This window comes from Panulirus ornatus, chromosome 38 (genome assembly GCF_036320965.1).
Source record: "Panulirus ornatus isolate Po-2019 chromosome 38, ASM3632096v1, whole genome shotgun sequence".
NCBI lineage: Eukaryota > Metazoa > Arthropoda > Malacostraca > Decapoda > Palinuridae > Panulirus > Panulirus ornatus.
In genome coordinates, this window is record NC_092261.1 from 4,284,732 (window position 1) to 4,312,112 (window position 27,381).

At 43.5% G+C, this 27,381-nt stretch overlaps 2 protein-coding genes across 6 annotated transcripts in view; one reads left to right on the plus strand and one right to left on the minus strand.

The window, feature by feature from the left end:
* Positions 1-356: 356 nt before the first annotated feature.
* LOC139760829 (probable glutamate receptor) lies at positions 357-9,986 on the minus strand. Its single transcript, XM_071684484.1, has 12 exons — positions 9,873-9,986; positions 9,610-9,729; positions 9,146-9,369; positions 5,382-5,510; positions 4,714-4,860; positions 4,165-4,255; positions 3,356-3,665; positions 2,818-3,035; positions 2,038-2,218; positions 1,555-1,654; positions 1,073-1,202; positions 357-966 (listed from the first exon to the last, which is right to left on the minus strand). The coding sequence occupies exons 1-12, from the start codon at positions 9,984-9,986 to the stop codon at positions 853-855; spliced, it is 1,878 nt and encodes a 625-aa protein (XP_071540585.1). The 3' UTR covers positions 357-852.
* LOC139760828 (renalase-like) overlaps positions 7,472-27,381 on the plus strand; it is a 41,369-nt gene continuing 21,459 nt past the window's right edge. For 2 of the 5 annotated variants that reach the window (XR_011715411.1, XM_071684476.1), the window contains exon 1: positions 7,472-7,778. Coding sequence is in view for 4 of the 5 variants with exons in the window: in XM_071684476.1 (XP_071540577.1) it covers positions 7,761-7,778 (18 nt within the window). In the remaining variant the exon portion in view is untranslated. The remainder of the gene's footprint in view (positions 7,779-27,381) is intronic. The other 3 variants (XM_071684478.1, XM_071684481.1, XM_071684479.1) reach the window with 2 other exon arrangements.

Here is a 27,381-nt window from a genome sequence, read left to right on the forward strand (position 1 = left end):
CTTTCCCGTTGTATATCAGTAACCAAACATACCCATGTCGGCTCTCGTTCATCAAGGTTATGGCTATATCCAAGCGGTGATTCCGGCAGGAGTAGCACTCCAAAGGTGCGCCTCCTACTACAGGAGTTATGATAGTACGTGGGGTGAGTGTAGTGCTCTCTGAATGGCTTAACTACTTAATACTCGTGTTCTTAGATTTTAGGAGGCTGCACACACCACGCCACACTGTGTAGTAGGACCAAATGTTTCCACTGAGAAATGACCTTAGCCAATTTGATATGCATCGTATATATATATATATATAATTTATTATATATAGCATCATGCTGGGGAAATAAAAGAATACTTCTGGAAGCTAGATATTTTGGCCCATACATTATGATCATCTTCAGGAACGTGATGCAAGATTAAGTATATTAAAAGTTTGACAATAAATTGTAAATAGGTTGGCATTATCATGTATGTTTGGACGGAGTTGGCGTCTAATGTAATACTGTTACTGGCTGTGAGCTAAGTTATGGTGTTTGACGTCCACTGACCAAGTGAGCTATTGAGATTTTGGCTTCAAGGAATATCATAAACCCCATTATTACCTTACTGGGCTGTCCTTTGATAGGAATTGACGTCTACAAATGTTATGAGGATAGTTAGGAATTATTTCACAATTACTATTTTTGATAAGCTTCCTCAGTAGACTGTTCTAAGATTATTTAAAAAAAGGTAATATTCTGCCACATGAATGACTTGTCTGTGGCGGCAGTTGATGGCCAAGATGTTCGAGTGTTAGGCTGCGTATCCGAAGAGTAGATGGGTCAGGAGGGAGGTTCATATGTGGTACGGCTGTGGCGATGGTCAGGCCGCTGTGCGTGTCGAGTCTTCACTCTGTGTAAGATGAGCAACGAGGATCTCGAAGCAGAGCAGCAGGAGAGCTAGGGAATGGCCGCTAACGAGCACCACGAACATCCCCTGAAAACATGACGTACATCCGTTAGTCAGACCCACTTATTGTCTGGAGTTGAATGCTTTATTTTCGCAAGAACACAAAACAAGATACAACTGATAGGTTTCGTACCCAGAGGTTTGTGACGGAGAGCGCTGACTGGACGCTAATCCTGTTCGTTGCCCGGGAGCAGGAGGTGGAGTTTGGGATGTGGCTGTCCAACCAGTGCCAGTAGAGGCCAGCCTCGGTCACCGACCTGATCCTGTAGCACGCCAGACGAGCGTGGCATGACGGACAGTACGTGGAAGGAAGGACAAAGCATTTATATATCATTTTCGGGACAGCTAACTTAGTAAGGCGATCGCATTCAGAGGAGTGTGAACCTTGGTTTAGCATCTGTCGTACTTGATTGAATCTAAATCACGACCTGGATTATATATCATTGAATTCGTCTTTCATCATTGGTAGTAATTACTCCAAGACTCTTTTAACAAACCTGAATTTGCATGAATCTTTGAGATCAGAGATAACTAAATGTTCTCGTTAGCTCACTGATAAGTGAAATAAGTGATAGAGGAGGTGATCTGGTGCGAGCACTGACGTCCATTGGTTACCTTTTACTTAAGGCAGGCACGAGGGGACTGTCCTTCTGGCCGATCATGGCGAACATGAAGGGAAGGAACATTTCTCTGGACTGGTAGAAATGACACTCACCTGCCATGAAACAGACAGAGAGAGAGATTTTGTAAATACGCCAGACATGTTCGTTAATTCTACATCAGAAACATCACAGTTAAAGATTTTCTTTTCGTTATTTGCAGTCGTCAAAAAACGTGTATGATATACAGATGAATATATGCTATCAGGAATATATGAAGAAAAATACACGAGGAATTTCTGGCTTGAAGTTTATCAGCTCCACAGTCATAAGACTTCATTATGAAGTGATGACCACTTTTAGAGCCTATGAACCACTAGTGAGTCATGTGAGCCGGGTCTTATATGATAAGAAAATTATTTCCTGATGTTCTTCATAAAGTCCAGCCCAGCAGGCGAGACTCTCCACTAACAAGTCAATGTAATGAGCGACACAGAACCTGCCATGGAGAAGTACTGAGCGACGAGGTCCTTCCCGGTCAAGGCTTCGCTGACGAAGACGTGTCGACCGTGCTTCACCAGATCGTCCCTGACGCGGGCGTACTCGTTGCTCCTCACGTAGATGATGCGTCCTGCCTCATCCAGCTCCTTCACCTCCCGGAATGTTCCGCTGTCCACGCCCTTGAATGAAAGGAATGACGTTTCACTGACACGGATGATGACAAGAGGCAATCGGTTATCTCAGAGGCTCCAGTCATAGTGAAGACTGCTTGCTCCACGAGGCCAAGGCTGGAATGAGAGAGAATAAAACTATGAGTCTGCGACCACCTTCTTACGACATCGAAATGAAGGAATAACGTATAGGATGAAATAACAATATTACAGAAGTGTCTGATTCAACCAAGAATTTGATCAGTCGCGTCGTTAATCTAAAGAATGCATCATGCTGATTTAAACTGAACGTTTCATAGCTCTACTCCTTCCAATTTTTCGCATATGAATATTCAGGTTTCTGTGATCTGTCGGAATGCTCTCTTGTGTTGTATCCTTTTTCTACACATATTTTTTCAGCGTTTGGCTGCATTTGATTCAGTAGATTATCATTATTATTATTATTAGTAGTAGTAGTAGTAGTATCATCATTAAAGGTATTCTGATCAATAATATTATCTTTACACATACACTTACAGTCAAGCTTCAGGAAAATATCTATAACGTCTTTATTCAGTGGCTGGGTATTTGAGATAATGGCTTTACGAAATTGGACACTTGTTACGTACCCGGAAATATTGCACATACATAGTGTCAGCCTCCCAGACCATGGTTGCGGCCGGGTCGTCCAGCACGTCTCTGAGGGACTGGTAGGGCTGCGGGATGTACCTGACGGCCAACATGGACATGAGGGTGCCAGCGTAGCTTCTGACGAACACCAGCGTCATCACCATCCACGACCCCAGCAACAGCCGCTCCCACCAACGTCTGTTGCTCAGCGACGTGTCTGCAGGACGCCAAGCTACTAAGCTGCTTTTCTAAAGGACTACAAAGTCAGCAGTAATCAGTTTCCACAATTCATTGGAGAAAGCTAAATAGCAACAAACTATATCTTCGAGCATGATATATCCCGCCTAATCCACGGGAAAATGGAACACGATAAGTTCCCATGTGCCCTTTCGTGAAATAATCACATCATCAAGGAAGATACAAGATAGATATTGTCAGTTGATACACAAGGAAGAGGCGTAGCTAGAACGCCATTGTGATCTTTTTCGATATATATACATGCATGTATGTATTACCCAGCCCAGGATGATAGCCTACCCTGTTGCAAGAGCACACGAACGTAGCAAAAGCAGGTATCGACCAGCCAGCTGCCCTGCAATGTTACCATCTGGTGGCCGGAGTGTAGCATCAAGAGCGCCACATGGACGGCAATCACCGCCAGGAGGACCGCGAGGAACACCGCCCACACCATGGGCGTGAAGGGCATCACGAAGCCCCATGGGTCTACCTCCTGCTGCCCTTGGCCCCCCATTATCCTCCCGTAGTCCACAAGGATAGGCGCGGTGTAGTCTACCACCTCGGCCCGAACAGACGTCACAGCGAAGGGACCTAAGCCGAGATCTACCTCCTGTAGATAGATAAATAGATAGATATTAGATAGATATCGATAACAGAGAAGTAGCAGCTTTAATCTATTGGTAAATCAGATACTGTATATTGATTTTTAGTGTCATATCTACGATCCAGTCCTATTTATTCACCTGCTTACACTGTCCTTCATACTAGACCGTACTGACCATAGATTCCCTCCTATCCACAGTACATCATTACCTGCTCACCTCCTCACCACGCTCACTCCTCTGCTGATCATACCTGCTACTCAGCCTACTAGCCTCCTACTTCACCATGCTTACCTCCCTTTCCACTATGGCTGCTATCCTCTCCACCATACTTGCCTATATTGCCATTCATATCACCTAACCCTCCCTCTCCCCTGCCCAACCCAAGCACCATATCTCCCACCCTGAGCACCATTCCATAGAGCATCATGTCTTCCGTCCTCCCACAGTACATCTGGACACCCCAAGACTGCTCACTATATCCTCCAGCCAACCATCAATACTTACATGTCTGACCACCATGCCCACCATGCCAGTCCACGACCCGTTTTTGAGCTTGACTCCCCACACCCCGTCAGGCGGCTGCTGCAGATCGTACCTGCACAGGAACCACTGTGAAGCCTCTACTCAGCCACAGCACCAGAATATTCACATGTTACTGTGGTGGTGTGCGTGATGGTGGTGGTAGTAAGCACTTAACCTCGAAGAGGATAACATAGCATGCAAATGCTCGAGTTCCTTTGACTATCATTTCGTGTGTAATTATGTACATGCAATAACCTGCTGGTAATCATCTAGATGGATTCATTTTTTGTGTATGTGAGGCAAGAGGTTTATATACTCGTGGGACTTAGTGTCTTAATCTCGTCATTCCATTGCACAAGTATCTAAATTTCACCAAGTATAGAATCATTATGATTATTATCATCATAATTATCATTATCATCACTATCATGATTAACGGTATTTAGATCCCTGTTATCATTGTCAGTATGATCATTACCATTACCGTCATGCTAAGCATCCTCTGTGTAAGCTCAGGACGAAGCAACTTACGTAAAGTTGAGGGAGTGGGCGAGTAGGTGGAGGAGTCGGTGCATCGGTCCTTCGTAAATCTCTCGATCTGGTGCTTCACTTGGCTTGATCACGGCGTGAGGCTGGAATTCCCCTGTTGCCACCACCAGCCTCGGTCTGTGGAGGATCCTGAGGCCAGAGGGTCCCTTTACAATCACTTAACTGTTAACGGTAACCTGTTCATTAACATTACATTAACCTAATTATATAATGGACGTTCACTGGATAACAAAATGTTGTAATATCTTCGACCATATACTGGTAAAAGTGTTCTTTCCTTTGCGTCGTCTCGGTCAGACCTTCCTCAGGAAGGAGCCATGATAATATGTCTGAATATAGCTATGACTACTTCTTAGTGTGAGGTGTACAATCTCGGGTCTAATGTAGCCTTTGAGTTAATCAAATCAGGTTAACTTTGAGGTTTGGAGAATGAACATATTTCTGAGTGATACTGTACCGTAAATGTCGAAAACATTTCCTATGAAGCACTGGAAAGATTGCAATGGAGAGAAACGTCTGATATCTTGACCCTGAACTCAGCAGCTATTGCTAAATTTCCCACCTCGAAGGATTTTCATGCCTATAATGAGATCATTTGAAATGTCCATAATCAGCAACAAGGGGAAGGTTTGCCTTCTTGTGTTACTTACGTGTGGAACTTTTCAGGGAAGAGCTGGAGGTCGGAGGTCAAGGTCAGGTTGTGGTGTGGGGACCAAGTAGCTACCTCCAGCGCCTCTTCTCCCGGGGGACTGTAAGGTAGGCACAGGTACACTACACACCTGACGAGAGATCAATCCAATCCACGTGTCCAGTCATGTATATATATATGTACAGTATATATTCGTGTATAGGTCGACTCAAAAGCATTTGAGGGTAATGGAACAACAAATCAGGGTAATAAAGAACCATATTTTATGGCATATAAAACTCATTTCAGAAAATCCTTACTAAAAAAAACACTACACCCTATAAACTGAAGTGTCTCCATTTTTTTCTTTTCTATGGGGTTTGCACAATATTTCCTACTATAGTAAACTGTTTAACCTACAGTATTATAAAACAATTTGGGGAAAGATAAACTTGGTAACTTAAAATTTTAAACGGAAAATTAAAAAACTGACAGCTGTGTGTAGGTGGCCGGACCTGCATCATCATGAGTAATAAAGTGTAACGGCTGGTTCAGATAGTGTCTTCTTGTAGTGTAGACGTGCTTGACCCACAATCATTTCAGCATGGATTCAAGACGAAACAAGTTCACAGCAAAGTTCAAGCTCCAAATGATTGAATATGCAGAGCAGACTAACAACTGTGCAAGGTAATTTAAGGCATCCGGAAAAAAAAAAAAAACTGTTAGAGACTGGAGGAAGGTCCCTCCACAACATAAAGCATATTCCCAAAAAGCAAATGTGCGAACAGAGGAAAGTATAACAAGTGACAACAGTTCGAAGTTGAAGTGGCAAAGTACGTCAGTGAAAACAAAGAGAATGGATAAGGTGTTTCCCGAGGATCAATCCGAATCTTTGCCTAGCAAGGAAATTAGGCATCACAGATCTTAAGGCGAGTCATGGTTGGTGCACAAGATTTATGAAAAGAAATTATTTTGTACTGAGATCACGTTGTAAGGTAAGTTAGTGTACTGTTTGTTGGTGAGCTTCATCTGCTGAAGGCAATGCACAGCTTTTCATTACTAACTGGTACATATTCTACGTTCTCATTGTTTACTGGCAGTAACGTAAATATATTTCATGTCTGAAGCTGAAAGTTGCTCCTAGCCCTCCCATCATGCATGCATTTCAACCTAACGAAACTATTTCCCATGTATAGATCGACCCCGATTTTCTGCCTAAAATTTGGTCTTAAAAACTAGAACTATACACGAGAAGGTATGACAGCATTGTGGTTCTAGTGTGTGTCATGGACCATGAGAATCATATGGTTCATATTGGGATGTGGTCCCTCTCCCCTATGTTGTGGTATGAGATTCTCACGGACTATGTGGTATCATGAGTTGTAACACAATATTTGTTGTTCTGTGTTGTGTTCTTCACGTTTGTTGGGGTTAGGATTGTTAGATCCGGGTTGTTAGCCTGTCTTTAAAAGAGCTGTTGAATAATTTACATAATTGTACCGTGTTTTGTACACACTATTTATGGATACTTCCTTCTCAAGTGTCTTTAATTATTCATTTGGTGTGATTACTGATCCTGGGAAGGCCATTTATCTTTAATGTAATATTCGTGACACGATTTCCAAGGGGGATCTATCCAGGAAGTAGAACCTTCCAGCTTGGTTTGATGCTAATCTTGCATAGAAGCGATATCTGGGATCTATTCTAGTTGCTTCCTCAGCATGACGGCATACATTATGACACAAGTCTACGAGAATGGGAGACACCCACTGTCTGTAGGAAGAATAGGATCTACACACAGTCAAATGAAGTTCCAACAGTCTTCAAAAGGTTCTGAGAGGCAGAAAGTTAATGGTGTCAACAACGGGTAGAAATTATACATTTCCCTCTACAGTTACTAATGTAGACGTTATGTGTGATGTGTAGCGCTAGAGTTAAGTTTACTCTAGCTATTCTCGACACGTTCTCCTTTAGAAGTTACAAGCTTACCGATAAGATGGCGCTGGTGGCAGCTTTTGACAACTCTTCAAAAATACTGGTAATCTGGGATACACACAGTTTCTTGGTACATCCTCCTTGGATCCAACTTTTAGTTCACCCAGATCACTGGCGCTTCAGGGATGTAGCCAGTGTGTCTGTGTTTACAGTTGTTTTAAAACCGTTATTTGGTAGTGTTACCCTCAGTGCTACGTGTGAAGACTCGTTGCATACCAGTGAATGTAAGAACAATGGCTAACGATCCAAAAACATCTTCCACTAGTGTACGTAAAGCACCATTTAGAAAGTGTAAACATTCAGATGTTGATGTCATGAATATCGTGAACATTCGTCACAAGAGGCACGAAATAGAGGCGAAAAATTATAGCGCAATCCATCAGGATAAAGAAATCTTGCAGAGGATATGGATAACCTTGACAAGGTAAGGGATTCATCTTTGAAACAATTCACATGACGAACCCTAGAAGTGAATCTCTGAACGAGACCTCGAGACTCGAGTGAACTCAAGTGGGTGTTGTTTGCGCCTTATATATCCTCTTTATTTGCGCTTCAGTTGTTATTAATTGTATAGACAATGTGATTGAATTGTTATATATTCTATAAAATACATAGAAGTTATACATATTTACTTATGAATGTTAAAGAATTTGTGTATCATCATGATTCCATGTAGAAATGTTTTTTCTTCAATGTCTATATATGGAAAAGTCTATTAAGCTTTTTAGGACCATTTTGCTCAAAAAGAATTTTTCTTTTGTCTCAGTTACAGTGAATATCATGAAAATGTACGTAAACATGCTTGGTGTTAGTGTGAAGTAAATTGCGACCCCGAAACACTGAACGGGTGGGAGTCAAAGACGTGGTTGTGGTGTCCAGTTCGGGGACTGAGGACCTCTGGGGGTGGCTGTGGCTGGGATAATGCAGGAGCCTCCCTATGAACCGTCAGACGAGGTTTAGCTGATGGTTGGAATTACTCGGAATGGCCAAGGGCTTCTAGCGTCTATAGGGTCGGTGGGTGTGAGCGGGACCAAGAATGATCTTGCATAATCCCTCTATAACAATCTTCCCATCAAGTTCCCCTTTTGTGTAGGTAGCGGTGAGGACGATCAGCAGGCAGGGTTGTCACAGGTGTACTACGGGATAGAAGGTGCGTCGATGTTTCTGAGTTAAGGTACAGGGAGACCTACCTAATGCCTCCAGTACTGGTATTTGAGATACATTTCCCACGCTACATAGAGAACGTTGCGAGGGTAAGCGACAGTGTTTTATGACTGTAAACACTGACCACATCCCCCTTGGTGGTAGGTGCTAACGGTTCCGACCAATGTTTGTCTCCCTTAAACCCTCTCTCTTCCTGTCATCGTTGCCACACAAAGTTCACTCATATCACGGTTTTCAGTCGTCAGATTAGCTTGAATTGATCACGGATATATGATTTCGCAAATATCAACTTGTTTACGTAAGAAGGATCATTTAGTGCGCTATGGGTTCGATAAAAGTAAAAGTGGGATTGGCCAGTGTCACCGTGTGTGTGTGTGTGTGTGTGTGTGTGTGTGTGTGTCCTGTCAATTACATGATCATGTTAACCTTCGTAGTATTACGTCGTCGACAACTGAGTAACAGTACTTGCCAGCCGAGTGTGGATGCAACCATTCTTTCTCGCCGTCACACACATGCCTCTGCAGGCGTCCTTACTGTAGCGTAAACTCTAAGTTTGCGTCTTGTCATTACCTGGAAAGATGACTTGCGGTATCGTTCATTATGAGCAACGTGGCAGGTGGAAATTACCTCGGGAAGGCGGAGGAGGTGTCCAAGATGATCAACATGGCGTTCATCATGGAGAAGGAGGTGTAGAGGTGTGGCAGGTCCTGAAGGGGTCGGCGGGTGACGGCCAGGAGTTTGTTGGACCACGTCAGGAGGCGGCCCTTGAGGGACCACTCGGCCGAGGCGGTCAGGAAGGCTGGGTCGTCGCTCACCACCACCAACGTCACGCACCCCGACACATACCGCAGCTGTTGACGTTCATAGGTTGCTATTAGTGTGGCCTGCTCTCACTAGTAGTGTGACCTTCCCTTTACTAGCTGTGTGGCCTTCCTTCACTAATAGTCTAGCCTTCTCTTAATAGCTCTTTGGCCTATCCTCACTAGTACTACAGCCTGTCCTTACCACCAGTGTCGTCTACCCTCAGTGGTAGAGTGGCCTCTCCTCACTAGCACCGTGGCCTGCCCTCACTAGAACTGCTGGTAACCTACCCGCCGAGCCTCGTCGAGCACCTGGGAAAGCTGCGTCCGCATCAAGTTTGGCGTCTTGCCTTCTGTTGGCACCTCGAATACCGCCAGTCCCCTGGAGGCCCGCTGCTGCCTCCCCAGCTCCTGTAGTGATATAATGACAGTTTGTGAAGCACAGACCTGGTGTGGAGAGTGATGCTGGTAAGAGGCGAGTGTGGGAAGGTGATACAATACAAAGCAGGACACAGGTGATGTGAGGGTGTCAGGGTGAGGCAGTGTTGACGTACCGTGAAGACAGTTGTGGCCGAGGTGGTGCCGTCTGTGAGGAGGATGACAGAGCACTGGGTTCGCCGCTCTCTGGCCAGCACCGCCTCCACCGCCCCGCCTGCTGCTCCCAACATCTCTCCAACAACTGACAGTGAAGGAGAATATGACAATTTTCCTCGATAACAAGACTTCATAGTTAGAATTAGACTTGATTAATGATAGCATGTACATTATCAACCACTCTTCCATATATATAGGGCGAGGAGGAGGCTCTGGTTATTTCCAGTCTTTTCATTCACTTTGAAATTGTTAAAGGAAAAAAATCTCAGTAACGTTTCTTTTACGGGAACAAAAGAACTTACAGTTAGGGTGAGGCAGCTGGGCAATGACGGGCATGAGTTGCAGCGTCAGCATCAACACGAATATCAACGTCACTGATGTCACTGCCATTCGAAGTCACTCTGCCGAGGTAGAACGTGACATCATCTAATATACTCACGTAGGATTAAGTCTGAGCGAGATCCAGGAGGGATTTTTACAAGATGGGTGAATTATTTTGGTTAATCTCATTGCTAGTTGCTATGTTAGATTCGTTTTTTATTACTCGGATTAATTGGTATCATTTAATTTTACAAATGTCAATTAAGGAAAGGTATTAGGTTATCGTAATTGGTTCTTATGTAAAGCACTGAAATTAGACACAATTAGAATACCAACTGGAGAAGTTAGGATATCCATCCACATTGCTTTTTGTGTAAAGAATCTACTCTGGCCACAACACAATTTTTTCTAGTGACTTTGCCTTGTATTACCAACTTTACTATTTTGACGAAGTTTTTCTTTTTGACGTTCCTGATATTTTATGTCAGTGTCGTGAAAAGCGTCCGAGAGTATGGACCGATGTGTAGTTTCCTTAATTCTCCATCTATCTTGTGTGGGTTTCACCGTCATGTATTATATTCATAAATATATATATATATATATATATATATATATATATATATATATATATATATATATATACATATATATATATATATATATATATAGCATGAGTGTGTGTGTGTGTGTGTGTGCATGATTTCGTTCTGTTCTTTGTTGATGATTGTTAGCTCAGCAGTTAAAGTGCTATTTAACAAAGAGGTCTGGCCAGGTGTTCCAGACCTGCGTGTGTTGACAACGTTCGCTTGTGTGCGGACGGACCCTAGTGATTGAGCGCTCGCTGGAAGGTGGTACAGTAAGAAATACACAGTTAACAACCAATTTGCTTTATTATAGCTGGTGTTTTGTACACGTAGATTGACATGCAGTACGAGTCAATGATACCATACACTTTAATGAAGTTAAATCATGGTCATTAACTCCCTTTCTTTTACCGTAATGGGTTCATGTCTTAGCTAACAACACAGTGATTTAGGTGGATCATTGATGACGAATGTATTTAGCTGGAAATCTGAGATCCTTCTTCGTTTATACCTATACCCGTGTATTTCCAAGAGTCCCTGATCCTCGCTGTCTTCCATGAATGTTTCCGAAGGATTCTGATCCCTTCTGTGCCTCCCACGAGTTCCAACCCTTATCTTCCTCCTTCTTTCTTTATCTTGATCCTGACTCCTCATATCTATCTAGGAAATACTCACCCATAACACTATCCCTCTGAATCATCTCCAAAGACAAGACTTTGCTCTCCATCCAACGTCCTCACTGTGACCCTGATCTTCAAGGTCAACCCTAATATCCTAACCTCTCCTTCCCAAACCATTTTGACCACCTCTTCCTCTCCAGGATCTCTTCTTACTTAAACCCTTCTCGCTATGTCTTCCTAAAGACTTCATCCCACGATTCTCATTCTTTACATACTGATCGCCACTGTCATTCCAGTATCTTTACACCTCAACCTTTCCAGTGTGTCTTAGACCTTTGCCCTATACGTATTCCCTGGGACTCTGACGACCCCTTCCAGTCTTCCTCCAGACCCTAATCCTTGAACACCTCCTTCCCAGGACCTTAACCTTCTTCATGTTCTCCAGGGGACTTATTACCACGTCTCCTCCCTAAGACCCCTGAACCCATCACCGTTTTTCTGGGACCTGATTCCATGACCCTGATGCTGTGTGTGTGTGTGTGTGTGTGTGTGTGTGTGTGTGTGTGTGTGAGTGTGTGTGTGATTAAATATACGCATGAAAAATAGGTAAACACATAACAATGACATGTAGATATTATATAAACATAAAAATAACCAAGATCCATGCATTTTTACCCGCAATCGCTCACCTGTCACACACACTGATTAGCGTTGTGACCCAACAATTTCAAAGTCCGGGGTTCGAGTCCCGGAGAGACCACCAGACTCACAACTAACCCAACTGTATGTATGTATGTATGATGTATGTATGATTTATCTATGTGTATATGTATAACGCATGTATGTATGATGTATGTATGTGTTTATGTATATATGTATGATGTTTGTATGTGTTTATGTATGTATGTATGATGTATGTATGTATGCATGTAATACATGTATGTATGTTAGACATGATTCTCTTGTCACAGTATTTGATATTTTTGGTTCTGCTAACAAAGCCAAGCTCCAGGATTTGGTTTCTGTTCGTTTAAAAACAGGTACCTGTGGCCCGGCGTGTTAATGGCCACTTGGTCCTCTGTAAACTGAGGATCGTAGTGAATATCATAAGGATTTCCTAAAACCTCAGTGCAGGAGGGTGCAGTGTGGGGATGACCTCTCTCCTGGATACAGTGAGGCAGTGTGCCTCCCATACAGCAGGCCTGAGTGTGAGCGCCAGACGTCATGGGGTTCGGGTGTCGAGCGGAGGCGGTGGCTGTGGCGCCGAGGCCTACAACATGACTCGTCCGTACCGTCTTAAGTGGCCTGCCACTACGTGGTCTGGTGTCGATGTTTCCCTCTCGCTGCCACCGTCTGATCCACCTGTAGACCGTCGTCACGCTGATGCCAGTCCTAGCAGCAATCTCACGCACGGCCACCCCTTCTAGCCACATCAGCACGAACCATGCCCTCTCGATTGTCCTCGTCGGTCTGAACGTCCGATGGCGCCCCATGGCGGTCCTGGGGAAAATAAGACTCCCTCTGTTTCAGCCATGTCTGTACCGCTGGATGATGCAAGGCCTCCTCTTCAAATCAATCAGAAAAGCCACTTTGGGTTCCCTCAGTGTAATAGAACTATTTTCTCTTGTGTCCTCCTGTGAGATGTCTTAATGTACTCCTACAAGATCGTCTTAATGTCCACGGCATGATCGTCTTTGGTCCACTCCCCATATCTTGGTCTTTCTTTGGCTGGTCTGATCTTGTTGTGACCCTCGGCATGTGGTGGACTGGCAGATAGAATGGCTCTGGTGATTTCTAGACTGATTCTGAGATCTACAGAATTGATATTCCAGTTCTTACTCTATTTCTTCTATATTTCTAGATGATATTCCCCCCTTCCACCCATATACTATGCACACCGCTACGTGTATCTCTGTGAAAAAGAAAATAATCCAAAGGTTCTTTCCTACTTTCCAAAAGTCTCTTATTATTTGCTCTCAATTATGTCTAATGTCGACTACAATCCGAAAAGTTTGTCAGGACGGTTGGTGGTCGAGGGCACCGTCGCTTGTGGTTAAAGATTAGTATTCTAGCATACTACCTACCGGCATCACCCGACGTTATAACATACCTACGTCATACGTCCACGCCTGCGACTCTCCTCATCGGCTCACGAGCAGCGACCTCGGGTCATCCGCGTTAACAAAGGGTCAGTGACGCGAACGTTATGAGGATGGAAAAGTAACGTTTTATCATAACGCTACGACGTTACCTTTACGTAACGTCCAATTCAAGCAAGGAGTAAGTAGCATAACATTAACGTAATTAAACCTATCTTTACTGTAATTCTCAGCGAGACAACGAAGCTTTCATGAACAATGAACCTTTATAATGACATACGAATGGTATCGAGACAAAATACATATGACTGGAAATTAGACGATTGTCTCAAGCGATTATAAACACCACAACCCTGTCTTACGTCGATATTTCCCCCAGGTTGAACGAAGCAGATGTTGATACAACGAACCAATGAATTTCAGTGACAGACTCATAATACCAATGTAATTCAACCCACATTGGTTCATTTTGTCTCGAGCCGACTCGACTTCAGAATAAGATAACCAGTGTATAGGTATTGAGGAATGGACGATATGGAACGAGAAAAATAAATAAACCTGTAAGACTAGGGTTGCATAAGGGAGGATAGTTTTTGTGTGTCAAATGGTTGTTTATGGAGAGAAATAAAGCAGCCAGGGAGAAAAAAAAGGAAACGTTGCGTCTGCAGATTATGACGTAGGTTTGTGTGGAAGGATTGTTGGATACATATTTTTTGTTTCATTCCTTATATATATATATATATATATATTGCCGACAGGAACTGTGTTGTGTGTGTGTGTGTGTGTGTGTGTGTGTGTGTGTGTGTGTGTGTGTGTGTGTGTTGATCTAGGATGAGAAATGGTAAATCTATGGGAAGAATTGTGTACTATCAATATCAGTGGATGACTGGAGCCTCTCTCTCTCTCTCTCTCTCTCTCTCTCTCTCTCTCTCTCTCTCTCTCTCTCTCTCTCTCTCTCTCGCAGGGATCTGAGGTCCCTTGGGAAACCATCGATATATATATATATATATATATATATATATATATATATATATATATATGTATATATATATATATATATTTCATGTTCAGCCATAACTCCCCCGTCGCTTTGACCTCGCAGAACTTTCATATTTAGTCAGTTACATAATACCGTCCGTACAACATGATTTTTGAAGAATTCTTAATGTAAGTCGTATTTTTCCTTTTTTCTTCTTTTGGTGGTAACGTTGTGACAAACGAACATGCCCAGAAGTATATCCTCACGTCTGTCGTATATGATATTCATTCTGTAATATTTTTCCTTTTTTTTTGGCACAGAGCGATTGATATCATGCTATACTGTTTCACTGAAATAGCTGAGTTTCCACTGCTCACGTGTTGTTTGTGGTGTGGAAATGTATAGCTGTGTTGTTATCTAATTACAGTGTAATTTACTGCGATAAAAATTTCGTCACATAATTAAGTGTTTTCAACAGAGAGTTCTATGTTTATCTTCTATATCAAACATGTGACGTAGGTCGGAGACGTCCAACAAAATAACCAAGAAATGTTGACTTAACGTTTGGTGTGTGAAGCATTTATTGACTTCCAGACGAGTGGTGTCATGTATCCTTTCTATTTAGCTCAGTTATTCTTTTATCTATGGTGGTTTTCCTACTTTCTAGAACTACCTTCTGCTTTGACTGATCTCTATATAAAGTAGTTACGATTTTGACCTGATGCATAACCACAATGCAAAAGGAAAAACACCGTCTGAACCAGGAAAGATGGCAGAGCTTTGTTGGCCTCCGGTGCTAGGCTCTGAGACCATTGGCGCCCTGCCTTGGGTCCTGCGGGACCTTCATTATAATCTAACATGCGATTCGAGTGTTAAGATGAGAGATACTTTACATGCTATTGAAAGTAAGAGTTAAAAGCAATTCACTTGGTAAAGCAAGTGGTGGTGATATGTATCATGTAAATACGAGGGAACACACCCACACAAATATATATATATATATATATATATATATATATATATATATATATATATATATATATATATATATATATATGCTGTATTGTGCTGGTTTGATTCATCGATTTGCCGTCACCTGTAAGTATTTTGATTTAGAATTATCATCACATGTCATTCAAGATGGATTTTTCTACACGTGTGCTCATGTGTATAGTTTTTCTTAATATTGATTCGTTGTTCATGGATAAGGCATCAGATAGGCTTGGAGAAGCATCAGATAGGCTTGGAGAAGCATCAGATAGGCTTGGAGAAGCATCAGATAGGCTTGGAGAAGCATCAGATAGGCTTGGAGAAGCATCAGATAGGCTTGGAGAAGCATCAGATAGGCTTGGAGAAGCATCAGATAGGCTTGGAGAAGCATCAGATAGGCTTGGAGAAGCATCAGATAGGCTTGGAGAAGCATCAGATAGGCTTGGAGAAGCATCAGATAGGCTTGGAGAAGCATCAGATAGGCTTGGAGAAGCATCAGATAGGCTTGGAGAAGCATCAGATAGGCTTGGAGAAGCATCAGATAGGCTTGGAGAAGCATCAGATAGGCTTGGAGAAGCATCAGATAGGCTTGGAGAAGCATCAGATAGGCTTGGAGAAGCATCAGATAGGCTTGGAGAAGCATCAGATAGGCTTGGAGAAGCATCAGATAGGCTTGGAGAAGCATCAGATAGGCTTGGAGAAGCATCAGATAGGCTTGGAGAAGCATCAGATAGGCTTGGAGAAGCATCAGATAGGCTTGGAGAAGCATCAGATAGGCTTGGAGAAGCATCAGATAGGCTTGGAGAAGCATCAGATAGGCTTGGAGAAGCATCAGATAGGCTTGGAGAAGCATCAGATAGGCTTGGAGAAGCATCAGATAGGCTTGGAGAAGCATCAGATAGGCTTGGAGAAGCATCAGATAGGCTTGGAGAAGCATCAGATAGGCTTGGAGAAGCATCAGATAGGCTTGGAGAAGCATCAGATAGGCTTGGAGAAGCATCAGATAGGCTTGGAGAAGCATCAGATAGGCTTGGAGAAGCATCAGATAGGCTTGGAGAAGCATCAGATAGGCTTGGAGAAGCATCAGATAGGCTTGGAGAAGCATCAGATAGGCTTGGAGAAGCATCAGATAGGCTTGGAGAAGCATCAGATAGGCTTGGAGAAGCATCAGATAGGCTTGGAGAAGCATCAGATAGGCTTGGAGAAGCATCAGATAGGCTTGGAGAAGCATCAGATAGGCTTGGAGAAGCATCAGATAGGCTTGGAGAAGCATCAGATAGGCTTGGAGAAGCATCAGATAGGCTTGGAGAAGCATCAGATAGGCTTGGAGAAGCATCAGATAGGCTTGGAGAAGCATCAGATAGGCTTGGAGAAGCATCAGATAGGCTTGGAGAAGCATCAGATAGGCTTGGAGAAGCATCAGATAGGCTTGGAGAAGCATCAGATAGGCTTGGAGAAGCATCAGATAGGCTTGGAGAAGCATCAGATAGGCTTGGAGAAGCATCAGATAGGCTTGGAGAAGCATCAGATAGGCTTGGAGAAGCATCAGATAGGCTTGGAGAAGCATCAGATAGGCTTGGAGAAGCATCAGATAGGCTTGGAGAAGCATCAGATAGGCTTGGAGAAGCATCAGATAGGCTTGGAGAAGCATCAGATAGGCTTGGAGAAGCATCAGATAGGCTTGGAGAAGCATCAGATAGGCTTGGAGAAGCATCAGATAGGCTTGGAGAAGCATCAGATAGGCTTGGAGAAGCATCAGATAGGCTTGGAGAAGCATCAGATAGGCTTGGAGAAGCATCAGATAGGCTTGGAGAAGCATCAGATAGGCTTGGAGAAGCATCAGATAGGCTTGGAGAAGCATCAGATAGGCTTGGAGAAGCATCAGATAGGCTTGGAGAAGCATCAGATAGGCTTGGAGAAGCATCAGATAGGCTTGGAGAAGCATCAGATAGGCTTGGAGAAGCATCAGATAGGCTTGGAGAAGCATCAGATAGGCTTGGAGAAGCATCAGATAGGCTTGGAGAAGCATCAGATAGGCTTGGAGAAGCATCAGATAGGCTTGGAGAAGCATCAGATAGGCTTGGAGAAGCATCAGATAGGCTTGGAGAAGCATCAGATAGGCTTGGAGAAGCATCAGATAGGCTTGGAGAAGCATCAGATAGGCTTGGAGAAGCATCAGATAGGCTTGGAGAAGCATCAGATAGGCTTGGAGAAGCATCAGATAGGCTTGGAGAAGCATCAGATAGGCTTGGAGAAGCATCAGATAGGCTTGGAGAAGCATCAGATAGGCTTGGAGAAGCATCAGATAGGCTTGGAGAAGCATCAGATAGGCTTGGAGAAGCATCAGATAGGCTTGGAGAAGCATCAGATAGGCTTGGAGAAGCATCAGATAGGCTTGGAGAAGCATCAGATAGGCTTGGAGAAGCATCAGATAGGCTTGGAGAAGCATCAGATAGGCTTGGAGAAGCATCAGATAGGCTTGGAGAAGCATCAGATAGGCTTGGAGAAGCATCAGATAGGCTTGGAGAAGCATCAGATAGGCTTGGAGAAGCATCAGATAGGCTTGGAGAAGCATCAGATAGGCTTGGAGAAGCATCAGATAGGCTTGGAGAAGCATCAGATAGGCTTGGAGAAGCATCAGATAGGCTTGGAGAAGCATCAGATAGGCTTGGAGAAGCATCAGATAGGCTTGGAGAAGCATCAGATAGGCTTGGAGAAGCATCAGATAGGCTTGGAGAAGCATCAGATAGGCTTGGAGAAGCATCAGATAGGCTTGGAGAAGCATCAGATAGGCTTGGAGAAGCATCAGATAGGCTTGGAGAAGCATCAGATAGGCTTGGAGAAGCATCAGATAGGCTTGGAGAAGCATCAGATAGGCTTGGAGAAGCATCAGATAGGCTTGGAGAAGCATCAGATAGGCTTGGAGAAGCATCAGATAGGCTTGGAGAAGCATCAGATAGGCTTGGAGAAGCATCAGATAGGCTTGGAGAAGCATCAGATAGGCTTGGAGAAGCATCAGATAGGCTTGGAGAAGCATCAGATAGGCTTGGAGAAGCATCAGATAGGCTTGGAGAAGCATCAGATAGGCTTGGAGAAGCATCAGATAGGCTTGGAGAAGCATCAGATAGGCTTGGAGAAGCATCAGATAGGCTTGGAGAAGCATCAGATAGGCTTGGAGAAGCATCAGATAGGCTTGGAGAAGCATCAGATAGGCTTGGAGAAGCATCAGATAGGCTTGGAGAAGCATCAGATAGGCTTGGAGAAGCATCAGATAGGCTTGGAGAAGCATCAGATAGGCTTGGAGAAGCATCAGATAGGCTTGGAGAAGCATCAGATAGGCTTGGAGAAGCATCAGATAGGCTTGGAGAAGCATCAGATAGGCTTGGAGAAGCATCAGATAGGCTTGGAGAAGCATCAGATAGGCTTGGAGAAGCATCAGATAGGCTTGGAGAAGCATCAGATAGGCTTGGAGAAGCATCAGATAGGCTTGGAGAAGCATCAGATAGGCTTGGAGAAGCATCAGATAGGCTTGGAGAAGCATCAGATAGGCTTGGAGAAGCATCAGATAGGCTTGGAGAAGCATCAGATAGGCTTGGAGAAGCATCAGATAGGCTTGGAGAAGCATCAGATAGGCTTGGAGAAGCATCAGATAGGCTTGGAGAAGCATCAGATAGGCTTGGAGAAGCATCAGATAGGCTTGGAGAAGCATCAGATAGGCTTGGAGAAGCATCAGATAGGCTTGGAGAAGCATCAGATAGGCTTGGAGAAGCATCAGATAGGCTTGGAGAAGCATCAGATAGGCTTGGAGAAGCATCAGATAGGCTTGGAGAAGCATCAGATAGGCTTGGAGAAGCATCAGATAGGCTTGGAGAAGCATCAGATAGGCTTGGAGAAGCATCAGATAGGCTTGGAGAAGCATCAGATAGGCTTGGAGAAGCATCAGATAGGCTTGGAGAAGCATCAGATAGGCTTGGAGAAGCATCAGATAGGCTTGGAGAAGCATCAGATAGGCTTGGAGAAGCATCAGATAGGCTTGGAGAAGCATCAGATAGGCTTGGAGAAGCATCAGATAGGCTTGGAGAAGCATCAGATAGGCTTGGAGAAGCATCAGATAGGCTTGGAGAAGCATCAGATAGGCTTGGAGAAGCATCAGATAGGCTTGGAGAAGCATCAGATAGGCTTGGAGAAGCATCAGATAGGCTTGGAGAAGCATCAGATAGGCTTGGAGAAGCATCAGATAGGCTTGGAGAAGCATCAGATAGGCTTGGAGAAGCATCAGATAGGCTTGGAGAAGCATCAGATAGGCTTGGAGAAGCATCAGATAGGCTTGGAGAAGCATCAGATAGGCTTGGAGAAGCATCAGATAGGCTTGGAGAAGCATCAGATAGGCTTGGAGAAGCATCAGATAGGCTTGGAGAAGCATCAGATAGGCTTGGAGAAGCATCAGATAGGCTTGGAGAAGCATCAGATAGGCTTGGAGAAGCATCAGATAGGCTTGGAGAAGCATCAGATAGGCTTGGAGAAGCATCAGATAGGCTTGGAGAAGCATCAGATAGGCTTGGAGAAGCATCAGATAGGCTTGGAGAAGCATCAGATAGGCTTGGAGAAGCATCAGATAGGCTTGGAGAAGCATCAGATAGGCTTGGAGAAGCATCAGATAGGCTTGGAGAAGCATCAGATAGGCTTGGAGAAGCATCAGATAGGCTTGGAGAAGCATCAGATAGGCTTGGAGAAGCATCAGATAGGCTTGGAGAAGCATCAGATAGGCTTGGAGAAGCATCAGATAGGCTTGGAGAAGCATCAGATAGGCTTGGAGAAGCATCAGATAGGCTTGGAGAAGCATCAGATAGGCTTGGAGAAGCATCAGATAGGCTTGGAGAAGCATCAGATAGGCTTGGAGAAGCATCAGATAGGCTTGGAGAAGCATCAGATAGGCTTGGAGAAGCATCAGATAGGCTTGGAGAAGCATCAGATAGGCTTGGAGAAGCATCAGATAGGCTTGGAGAAGCATCAGATAGGCTTGGAGAAGCATCAGATAGGCTTGGAGAAGCATCAGATAGGCTTGGAGAAGCATCAGATAGGCTTGGAGAAGCATCAGATAGGCTTGGAGAAGCATCAGATAGGCTTGGAGAAGCATCAGATAGGCTTGGAGAAGCATCAGATAGGCTTGGAGAAGCATCAGATAGGCTTGGAGAAGCATCAGATAGGCTTGGAGAAGCTTCAGTGTTCGTACGTTATAGCCAGAGGCAAGTCCGGATTAGCCAATTACAGAGTTCATCGCTTCCTCTCGTCAAGCTGTTCGAAAAGCGATGTTTGTGACTGCGGTGGTGGTGGTGGTGGAGCGTCGTGTTTCTCAGTGCTTTATCCTTTGCCATCAGAACGCATTCGAGATCCCTTCAACCAACGAATCGTTCAATTCTACAAACATTCAAAAGTTGGGAGGGAGAGAGAGAGAGAGAGAGAGAGAGAGAGAGAGAGAGAGAGAGAGAGAGAGAGGGGTACTTATTCACACTGAGGAATCATTCCAAAGAATTCTATGCCACATGAATATAGCCAAGAGGCAGTGCTGCCTTGTAGCACTGAGGATCTCTGAAGATTTCTGAACATTCCTATTCCAGAAGACCCTCTGTCCTTAAGCAAGACACGTCATGGAGGTAAAGGATCCTGTTTTCTCTTGACGTCCCACACACACAGCATCCTAGACAAGTGAGACTTATCAGTCCCCTCGTCCGGGGGAAAGTCATATTGATATAATCCAAGGATAAACGCCCGTACCGACTCTCAGGCGTCATGACAGTGTTATGTCACTCATGAAGGTTTCTAATACCACAGGTGCTAGCGAGGAATAATACAACTGGCGTGACAATCAGATCGTATTTGCCTTTTTCTTTTCACGAATTTAGAGCTTTTGGCAATTGCGATAAATCACTCCTTTGAAGTCTTAACTGACTACGATGAATACAGAGAACAGAACAAGAACTCTAACAGAATCTTACGACAGGAGTGTGTAAGGTGGGCAGGTCCCCTCGGAGATGTGTCGATGGTGACGGCTGCACCACAGGCTTCTGGCTGGTAGCGCCTGCCACCTTCTTATGATAGCGACACGCCACCTCCAGGAGTCAGACGACGCTCATTGGCCGAGCCTCTAACGCTGGTCCAGTGTCGTCACCATAGGCTGAAAGAAAACTATCCATTGGTCAGCTTTTCTGGCAAACTATACAAGAAGGACTGTGATAGGTGGGTGAGCTAGGTGCGCGCGCTTCTCATGTTTCCCCTTTCGTGTACGAGGGATGGGAGGGGTAAGATGACCCCGTAACCCTCTAAATAACCTCATATTCACGTATGTTAAATACATTATACGACTGCTAACACAGGTGATGGCAGCCATTTACCTTGAACACCATTGATGAGTATACAGCACATATATTGATATCTTCACACACCAATACCACCATTATTGTAGACTCGAAATTTTATGTAATGTATCTTTTATTCACAGTCTGGGGTATCAGGATGTATGGAGAGACAGTCTCGTCCACACCTGTTCCATGCACATCCCCCCTGAAAATTAAAAATTGACACCAGGAAATGGCTAGTATTTGATTTATCAAGGAGCTTGATAGCTTCCGGTTAAAACAATTACAGTAATTGATGTTTTCATAGCCAATGTTAAAGTATGAAGAATGGCTGGCTGTTCTGGCCAAAATACGTTGACCACGAGACATTTGAGCCGACATGATGATCTAGGAGAAATGATTACCTGGGTAGAAGCATGCATGTGTATGTGAAGTGATTACCTGGGTAGAGGCATGCATGTGTATGTGAAGTGATTACCTGGGTAGAGGCATGCATGTGTATGTTTCTACATGCTACTGGACGCAGCTTTTAGAGAGGTTCTTGGTAACATCATGATTCTTTCATGGTGAACGGTACTGGGGCAATCATTATGATAGTCGCTGTCTCCCGCGTTAGCGAGGTAGCGCAAGGAAACAGACGAAAGAATGGCCCAACCCACCCACATACACATGTATATACATAAACGCCATAAACGCCCACACACGCACATACACATACCTATACATTTCAATGTGTACATACATATACATACATAGACATATACACATGAACACATGTACATATCCATACTTGCTTCCTTCATCCATTCTCGTCGCCAACAGCGTGGGAGTTCTAATCATTATTGTTCTCTCAGATAAAGCCTACGGGTAGTCTTAATGGTGGTCAAGTCAATAAACCGAAATTAGACAAACATGAGCGACACACACTGGAAATCTTGCCGAGGAATCTCTCTCGGTCCTCCAGGAAGGTTGGTGTTTGATGTTGGTCCCTGCTATTCCTTCTTCACCCAGACCATCGGTACTTAACCTTGAACGAGATGTTATTCATCAAATCAATCGCCAGGGTGGAAGTTGAGGAACTTGACTCGTGGATTCGAGCAAGAGGGAGCTAACGCTTGTACTGCGATGTCAGCAATGAAGATCTTGATAATCTTTTATTTATTGAGAAGCATCAGATAGGCTTGGAGAAGCATCAGATAGGCTTGGAGAAGCATCAGATAGGCTTGGAGAAGCATCAGATAGGCTTGGAGAAGCATCAGATATGTTTTCAGTGATGTTGTGTCATCGTGAATGAACGGGAAGAAGTAAAGTTTCGTTGAGGACTATCATTCCCCTGCTCCTTTTAGGAGTGCAGCCCCAAAGCTGCAGTGGCCCCCATAGAAAGATTACTGGGGATTTGTAGTATTAATCATGATATATATATATATATATATATATATATATATATATATATATATATATATATATATATATATATATATATAAACTTTTATAGGTGTATATGTATCTGTATATGCAAAGACTTTATGAATATTCATTCATTACTCCATAATCAACCGCCAAACCCCAAGCAGAAATGAAAAATTTAACGCTGCCTCACACTTCAACAACTCATACTAACAGTTTGCCCTGCCACTAACAGTCTTAATACAAACAAAATAAACGCGCGGAAATGCTCCGATAAGCATTTATAATCGCCACCCCATAAGACATACACCCATTTGAAATGACACTCCCTAGACACATGCGAATTGCATTTTCTCATCTGCGGTCTGGATACCAATCATTTCTACCCAAAAGACCCCTCATGCCCAAGATGCATCTTCCGTACTTAAGACACTAAACACTTATCCTTAAAGAGGGTCACCTCACACAAACATAAACACATCACTACACACTTACTTTCCCACACGTAGAAATTGGCTGGATTCCTGACTACTCCAGGAGGTACAACAAAAGGCGTCCCTGGAGTAGGAGGGCAAATTCAAGTAAGTAAATATGTATACACTCATGTGAATAACATGTTTTCTGTACGTCCCGCAGTCCGATATGAACGTAAAACATTTCATCGAGCACCTAAAAATGAGTATGAAATATAGATGTGATTGGTCTACTGAAGAAACATATCTTGCCCGTGACTGAAGTCGCCAAACATGCAAGAGGTTTTTGCAATGACCATCGCGTTCCAGGAAGCTCACGGCGGCGAGTTTCTGACGTGTGTTTTACTGCAACTTGTCACGGCATCGCTGGAAACTCAGCCATTGCACGTAGTTCATTTACGTTATTATTAATCCATGAATCGTTTTCGGCTTGAAGTATAGGGTCTATACTCTGAGGTTTTGAAGCAAATCTTTTTCCGACTGAAATTAGTCAAAACAAATTTCAGGTTGTGAATAGTCCTGGGCATTTTTTTTTTTTTTTTTGGCCAGAAACCTTTTTTTTTCTGAATCGGAATATAACATGATGTAACACTTGTATTTTTGTAATGATGGAATATAATGCTTCCTCTGGCTGACAGATACCAAACAGAAATGATATGGGTTGTCATGAAGTGTTTTGATTATGCGATCTATTAAATGTTTGTTTACAAGAATTTACGACTCCCAAACAACATTCTTTTCCTAAAATCGTATTTAGTATAAGAAATTGTTTCTTTCCTGAGGTTTTGAAGCAAATTTGATCCCCACAGAAGGGTAGCAGGATAAGTTTCAGGCCAAACATCTTTTTCTTTCAAATTTGTGACAGAACGTAATCAAAGGCTCTTCTGTTTGAAATGATAATATCAAATATTTCATAATTCTACTTCTGGCTAACAAATAGCGAATAATTCTGAAAGGAATGGTCATATTGTTTTCCTTACACTCAATTATTTACAGGAATGAATGGCACTCAACCCCAGATTCGTATTCAATATGAAAACTAAGTTTTCAAGCCGAAATATATTGGTTTCAAAACCGAAATAAAATGTTTCTGAGTTGCTAGGTATTATGCTGGCTAAAAGAAAAAAAACAGAAATTTACGTCACCACATGTTCATAAGTTATATATATATATATATATATATATATATATATATATTCCTATGAGTCCACGGGGAAATGAAACACATTAATTTCCCAGGTGCACTTTCGTGTAATAATCACATCATCAGATACATAGATAGACAACGTGTATAGTAATATTGGAATGTGGAAGACTGATGAATAACGAAGATGTGAGAATGATATCTGATGTGAGAATCTCACAAGAAATGCACATTGATGAATGATTTTCAAGACAGTATGATCATGTGGAGCGCCCTGCTGATGACAGGACTGTCATGAAGGTGCAAGGTAAAGTAGACAGTACGTGGGAGCGATACGGAACAGAACCCATTGGTCTAGAACGAGATTATCTACTGTAGGATAGTGACAGGACTCGATGTAGTTTCTCAATCCATACAAAGAGGGACAGAATAGTGAAGCAGAAAGCTTCGCCACACAAACCACTCCTGGAGACTTTAAGGGAGGCGGAGGACCTTAAAAAAGACATTTTGACCTGATTTCAGCCAAGGGGTTGCACTGTGTGCTGTGGAGGTGGTTGTACAAGACCGCGAGGGCACAGAGTTAGCGAGGCGGAGAGTGACGGAGGGGACGGGAGGGTGGTGTTTCCGCGGTGGCAGTTTGTCCCTGTCTTAATCTGATTGTTAAACTCCCCACTGGGTGATGCTGTGGGGAGCCCAGAGACACTAGGGCGTGTGTGCTAAGAAAGGAGAAAGGGAGAGAGAGAGAGAGAGAGAGAGAGAGAGAGAGAGAGAGAGAGAGAGAGAGAGAGAGAGAGACTCTCAGCAGTGTTTCTTTGATTGCCTCGTCATCCTACAGAGTCTTTGGCTTAACCTTCTGTTGGTCTCGAGTGATTATGAAATGATCAGTGTGGGACGTAAATTAGTGGGAATCATCTATTGGAGTATGAAGGTTCTTTCTGTGGCACCTGAACTCACTGCTGGGCATGGGGCTAAAATGCTTATGAATGATTTAAGAGGCTGTATGTAGTACCTTATATGCCCCCTGGACCTAAGAGCAAATGGATAGACAGATAGATAGGCAATTATTCTTGCTCTAGCATTTTTGTTCTTAAGATCTTCATAGCTGTCAAAAGTCTCGGCCTGCTTTGGCAAATAATTGGTAATCAAACTCATCATTAAGTAAGGCATATTTGAATTCAGTAGAAAAAAAATATCGTGATAAAAATATTAGAACAGCAGTGGTCATTTTGTCTATCACCTGTTCTAATAACTTGTTTATGGAACCTTCTGAGCTCAGAACGTTCTGTAGTGTTTTTTCATATTAAGTCAAAATAGTTTCAGGGAATTGATGTTTTCCGCAGAATCAAGGTAGCGACAGGAACTGACGATGAACGGCCTCATTCGCTGACATTTTCTCTCTCGGCGTCATGTATGATGCACCAAAACCAGAGCTCTCTATCCACCATCAGGCCCTGAAGATCATTCCGTAGTTTTCCTTGACCTGCCCCATATTCCGTGATTCAGCCCAGTGATAGTACGTCGCCCCCTGCATACCACATCAATCCAATTCACTTTATCCCCTGCGTCCCTCACACCCTCTTGTAAGTTTATACCCTAAACACTCAGAGCTTTTCACTTGATCTTCTCATCTTATTTTCGAAATGTGCACCTTCCTAGTCATTATCTTCTCACTCATCCACTTCATACATCCGAGCCTCCTCATACTTCTCTTTGCCACACAGACTCCTTCTACCAACACACCACCTCTCTTACACAATCGTTTCTTGTCGATCAACACTTCTCTTACCACATACCATCCTCAAACATTTCATCCCCAAAACATCCACACTTATCAGTGCTTGTCCATCTCGGGCATACGTCTCACATCCATACAACACCGTAGGAACTACTACACCATCAAGCATAACGCTCTTTGCCCTCAGAGAGAGTGACCTTTATTTCCTTATACCCTTCAATGCCCCCAGGACCATAGCCTCTTCACCCACCGTATGGCTCGCCTCAAATTCCATGTTTCCATTCGTTGCCACGGCCTCTCCCAGGGATCTGAAACACGCCCAACTTCTTTCAGGCTCTATCTATACAAACTCGCATTAAAACGTTTGTCTTTTTTTCCACTGCTGAACTTAGTATCTTTGCTTATATTCACTCGCTTTCAACTATCTCTTTTCATACACTTGCCCGAGCTTAAGCACCAGCTTCTGCAGTTTCTCACTCGATTCTGCCGTCATCAGCAAGCATCTTACTCACCTCCCAGGCCTCCACACCCTGGACAGACTGGAGACTTGCCCTTCCTTCTAAGACCCTTACATTCACTTTCCTCACCATTCAATCCGTAAACTAATCAAAAAGCTATACTGACATCACACACCTGTGCCGCAGTCACACCTTTACCCGGAACCACTCACCCTCCGCTCCTTCTGCTCGCACATACATCTTAATCTCTTAATGAAAACTCTTCACTGCTTCTAGCAGCTTCCCTCCCACATAACATATTGG

Coding starts and splice junctions, on each gene's coding strand:
- LOC139760829 (XM_071684484.1), bottom strand. CDS start 9,986: ATGTTGGGAGCAGCAGGCGGGGCGGTGGAGGCGGTGCTGGCCAGAGAG. Junction 9,370..9,609: donor TGCTCGACGAGGCTCGGCGG/GTAGGTTACCAG, acceptor GAACGTCAACAG/CTGCGGTATGTGTCGGGGTG. Junction 4,861..5,381: donor TTCCCTGAAAAGTTCCACAC/GTAAGTAACACA, acceptor CTCTGGCCTCAG/GATCCTCCACAGACCGAGGC.